This window comes from Necator americanus, chromosome II (assembly GCF_031761385.1).
Source record: "Necator americanus strain Aroian chromosome II, whole genome shotgun sequence".
In the NCBI taxonomy this organism is placed as follows: domain Eukaryota; kingdom Metazoa; phylum Nematoda; class Chromadorea; order Rhabditida; family Ancylostomatidae; genus Necator; species Necator americanus.
Window position 1 is genome coordinate 2,960,410 of NC_087372.1, and position 5,509 is coordinate 2,965,918.

Consider the following 5,509-nt stretch of genomic DNA (forward strand, 5'->3'; position numbering starts at 1 on the left):
TAGTTTTGAACGTTTTTTCTTCAATGCGTTATCACAAAGATCCTTAGCTTCTTTTTAACGGTAATTTTCGCAGCCAATGTTGGTTTCTTGCAAATGATTTTCTTCAATCCATCTTCGATAAACTTTAACACTATTTTATTTTATTTTTTAGTTTTTTTTTACAATCAACCGAATAATCCCAAAATGTTACTTTAAGACATCGTCAACAAAGAAACCAAAGAAGCACGAAACCGTACGAGTACAGCTTTTAGCAGATCTTCAGCTCAATCAGAGATCTATGGGGTTTGCAGAAAATAAGAAACGTTTCTTTTCTGCTTCCCTAAGAATACCTATGAACCTTGTCCTGAAAAGGATAAAGTCACTGGCGTATCACTTTCCACTTAGGATGCGCCATGATGCTTTTTCACTGGAATTCGTAATCGTTGAGGTTTTTGGAACCTGGGTGTTGGCCTTCAAAATGACCGGGGGCGGGGTCAGCCGATGATCAACTCACAGTGTTTTTATCCTCTCAGATGAGTCTGGTACTAATTTATCGACTCCGGATGGATGAAGGGCTTGGTTTCCACTAGGGCGATTTTGAACCATCGACCGTGCTTTCACAGAGGATCTCTTACCGACTGCACTACACCAATTTTGCCGCAGTTTTTTCTTTTCAACTAGCAAAGTTCGTTCGTTAATTTGTTACTTAGTTCTGTAAAATAATTACATGTGACCATATTTTTGCGGTGAGGCCACTCTAGAAAGCGGGAAAGCAATGGTGACAACGTTATTAAGACGTTATACTCCGTTTGAGCGACGATTAATTAATTGTGAAGTTCGGCGGTGACGCACTACGACACGTGCTGTATCCGATGTCGTCCATCTCTCTCTCTCTCTCTCTCTCTTTCTCTCTCTCTTTCCTGCTGTTTATTGAATTTGTTGAACACGAGAAAAACAACTATGTACATAGTTCCCTCCTTTTTAGGAAAATCGCTGCAAATTTCCCTCTTAGAAATTCTCTGTTATTTTGCTTTAATTCTCGAATACCAGTAGTTTTCTTCGGGAACAAGTAATGAAAAATTGAACGCACATTAATAATAATAATAATAATAATAATAATAATAATAATAATAATAATAATAATAATAATAATAATAATAATAATAATAATAATAATAATAATAATAATAATAATAATAATAATAATAATAATAATAATAATAATAATAATAATAATAATAATAATAATAATAATAATAATAATAATAACAGCAGTTGTAATAGTGATAATAATAATAACAATAATAATAGTAATAGTGATAATAATGACAGTAATAATAGAAATAGTAATAATAATAGCAAAAATAGTAATAAATATAGTTCTTTCGCATCTTTAACGAGAATAATTGCCTAATTATTAATTAATTTATAATTAATTTAATTATTAATTGGTAAGCGCTGAAAAACCCATGAGATTGTCACGTCAATTAAAATCTATTTTTCTTCTCTTCCTGCACAAATGACCGTTTTCACCTCACTAATTCTCGACCATCCGGTCCCTCCGGGTCGAACATTCCGATCACTGCAAGATGGAAGCGCTGAAGGAGTTGCTGAAATCAAGTTTTGTATGTGGCTAGTGTGATTTCGGTACGTACATAGTTTTTTTTTAGACATAAATCTTTTTTTTTCGAACGTACCTCACTTTTCCGTGCTTATTTGTTTATTTATTTATTTATTTAGAATTTAATTAATTAATTTAATTTATTGAAGTACACCTGCAGTGTGCCATAAAACAAAAAAACAACAACAAAGCTCACTAGAAGTTCACCTGAATTTTACACAACAACACTAAGGTCCCATCAGAGAATAAGGGGTGGTGGGTTGGCAGGTCATGTGCTTACTATCGTTTCATGGATAATTTCCCTCACGTGTGTCGATAGAATCTTATTTAGGTAAGTTTAGAAAGAGAAGAAGAACAGATTTTTTTCGAAGTCCATCCTTTCAAAAAACTCGAAATAAAGGTGGCTGGAGAATCAGTAACAAAAACATACCTTAGACACCTTAGATAGATATTTTTACCCTTGATATTACCTTAGATTACCTTACGTAGATAGACAGATGCCCTGTTTTTTTTTTCGCTTCCAAAATTAAAAAAGAAGGAGTAAAACGTAAAAAATAATAAGAAAACAACGGTAAAATTTTTTTCTAAAGAATCCCAAAGAATTGGCAGAGGTTTGAGTGCAAAATTTTGCGCAGGTGCTACATTCTTTTCTTTTCAGACACGTCTGCTTCATGAATACAAATTCAAAGGGGAGACAGAGCTGATTAGTTTAATCTGCTTTCGTGAATGTACTTATATTTCTCGGGGATTATTGAATGGATTATTAATTCGTAGTACAGGATGCGGCTAATAATTCGTAGTACAGAATGCAGCAAATTAAAATTCCCTCAGGGAGTTAACCATGGTTTTCTTCGTCTACTTTCAAATATTCCTGCTCCATACGTAGTCACAGAATTATGTGAAATTAAGTCCAAAATCCAAACGATAAGCGTGTAGCGCTAGCGCTACACGTTAGGAGATTTTCGCATGTCCGAGCTACTGCTTAACCTTCAATTATCTCAATCATGTATCTGACTCGGACTCTAGTGACATTCGTCGACCGTCGGGAGAGGTTCGAAGATCGCTGGCGCGACGAAACGTATGTAGGCTCCACCACGAGCTACATACGTACTCCTCAAAACGGAAAAATGCGAACGTTTTATACGTTCTCTTTTTTTTTATTGGCCGTAACACTAATTAAATGTCTACACAAACAAACAACTTGTTTATCTCACATAGTCTCCTGTTTGTTTGTTTTCACTCACACATTCCAGCTTCTATAATCATACGGGGTTTAACTAAGAGAAATTTATGTATTTATGTTTTGTTTTCGAACAAAATAACGATGGAACCATGTGTGCTTTTGTACAAATACCCCTTTGTTTATTTTTTCTGTTATTCTTGACGAGGCTGTCGTCGTGGTAGCACTAATATTGACCTTAAGAATTTAAGAGTAGTTGCGCCGACGGAGGAAATTTTTCAGAATGAATTCTAACAAAATCGCGAAATATTCAGCACTTTGAGTTTATTCATCAGAAATTTCTAAACTGATTACGTAGTTGAATGAAAAACACATGGAGTAAGGTTTTATTTACCTGCTTGTTTACATATTTATTTGTTAGATCCCAAAGTGGAACTGTTTTTTGTGATTGTATAGGTCTGAAAAATGTTTCCGTTCCTTTTTTTCCTCCGTCACATCCGAGAAATTGATAAATTTCATAAGTGACTGTATCTAGTGTACGAGTTTCGAATCCTTGAGTGGCAGCTCTGTCCGAGCTTTCGGTTTATTCCACGGACTCTCCTGATTAAAGGGTGAAAAGTGGGGAAGTGGGGATTTTTAGGACACAGTGCTAGCCAGTGCGTCCCTACTTTGTCCTCCACAGATGTGTCACCAACTATACTTTAAACGTCTGCGTTTACGTCTACGTCTTTGAACGTCAATCACCGTTTTTTCTTCAGGAGTACACTCTTGAAATGATTGATTTATTCCAATTTTTCATCATTACTTCGAATAACTCATTTTTGAGGTTCCATGCGAATTGTTCACATTAATCATTGTTGTTGACTATTAGCTGAACTTCATTTTTTTTGGAGGATTTTGTAGTTCCATATCGGATTTTGTAGTTCTACAAATAGCCGATTATGCTGGGGCACACACGCAGATTTAATCCCCGATCTATTTTTTCGTAATCCTAAGGAATAGAACAATGAAGAGAAAATTGGAAAAAAATGAAATTTCAGCGTATTCACCACGGGGTCCTGCGTTTTTTCCTCTTTTTCTTACTCATTTCCTGCGTTTTTTTCCCATTTTTTTATTCATTCATTTACTAAAACTGGAGATTATTTGTATTTGCGGGGGAGCTCAGAAATAAATAAACGAATTATATCTCACGTGCTTTCGTACTAAATCCACACCAATCCAATTTCTAGGACTATAATCTATTCAGCAAGCGCAATGCATCAAAATCCTCTAGTGGAGATTTTGATTGAGTGAACAGCATGGCTTATTTGCTTATATGTTCGTTAATCTAGACAGAATGCTTGTTTTTGTTTGTTTTGCGATTGTTTTCTCTAAATAAGATCCAACCGAGGAATTATTCCGCATTGTTTTCGTTCCGTAACCGCAAAATATTCTGTAGGCGGCTACCGGAAATTAACCACTCTTCCATCGGGGAGACTTTTAGATTAGACGAATGTGTGCAATCATTCACAGTCTTTGCAACATTAGTTCTCACGATGACGTCATGAAATGTGCAGTGCCCCTCTGGATTGTAGATCACTATCGTATTTACATTGGAAAATTATTTTGTGGAGATTTTCTCCTCTTTAAAAATTTCAAAAAAGTTTCTACTTGCATTGACTCTCAAAAGATGGGCGACAGTGAAAGTGTTGTGTAGTTGTGCTGTGATTTTTTCAAAGTAAACCACTCTTCCCACTTTTTCGTCCCAGAAAATTCTGAAGAAAACTTCGTTAGACAATATTGCACCTTATAGGTCAAATTTGAACTAATTAATTTTATTTAAAATCTAAAAATTGGTCAAAATCAAAGTTGGTCAACCTTTTACATCAACGTCTACGGACCAGTGTTTGTCTCCTCACTACCTTCTCTCGCACCTTTTCGTGTGAAAATATGTAATGTAGATTCCAAGAGAATTTTTTCTGGAGAGGAATTTTTTTAGAAATAGATTTTTCTAACTATATAACAAGGATTATTTTCTTGATGAAGGTTCTTTTATCCGCTTCCTTTAGAATCCATTTTTTTTTCTTCTCAAGAATAAGGTAACCAAAAATATCTTTCAATTTCAAAGTGCAGATCTTCGACGGCGCTTTACCTAATCATTTATTTATTGCGACAAAGATTTTTGTTGCATAGGGAAGAATTTCTCATGAAAAGAACAAAGTTCGTGGTAATTGACTCAATCTAGCAGCGTAGATGTCGTCATTATCCGTGGACTCGTGTAAGTTGTTGCCAACAATTCTGGAACAGCTAAATTCTTCTCGAACGTTCTTTCCTAATGATGCTATTTATGGGGGAGGATTGAACTAAGAAGTACGTGGAGCTGAAGGTGATCCTCGGAGGTGTTCTCCACCGTTTCTCGGCTTATCTGTTGTTGCACCAGGAGACGGCAGCGCGCTCACCGCTTGCGGAGCGGTCGAGACTCTCAGGAAAGAAGCACTGTGTGTCTGAAAGTGCTGTTCATCCTGAACGCTGCTGACGGACAGAGGTCGTAACGGTATCTGCGTGATTTTCATTTGGAGTTCATTGAACCCACGTGATCGGTAATTATTGTGTGGAAAGTTTTTTTTTTTTTAACTCGACTGTACTTTTTAATAACTTTTAATGACTTTTTAATAACTCGCTCGAATTAGAGAATTTATAAAATTGAAACAGTGGGATATCAGAATTCGGTTATTTCCCAGAGTTCCACC

The 5,509-nt window shown here is 35.6% G+C and overlaps 1 protein-coding gene across 1 annotated transcript; it reads right to left on the reverse strand.

Annotated features, from left to right (window-relative positions):
• Positions 1-1,011: 1,011 nt before the first annotated feature.
• On the reverse strand, positions 1,012-1,553 carry RB195_016712 (uncharacterized protein; the record flags this gene model as incomplete). Its single annotated transcript, XM_064183372.1, has 2 exons — positions 1,012-1,389; positions 1,518-1,553. 2 exons carry the CDS (start codon positions 1,551-1,553, stop codon positions 1,012-1,014), a joined length of 414 nt encoding a protein of 137 aa, XP_064039253.1.
• Positions 1,554-5,509: the final 3,956 nt, after the last annotated feature.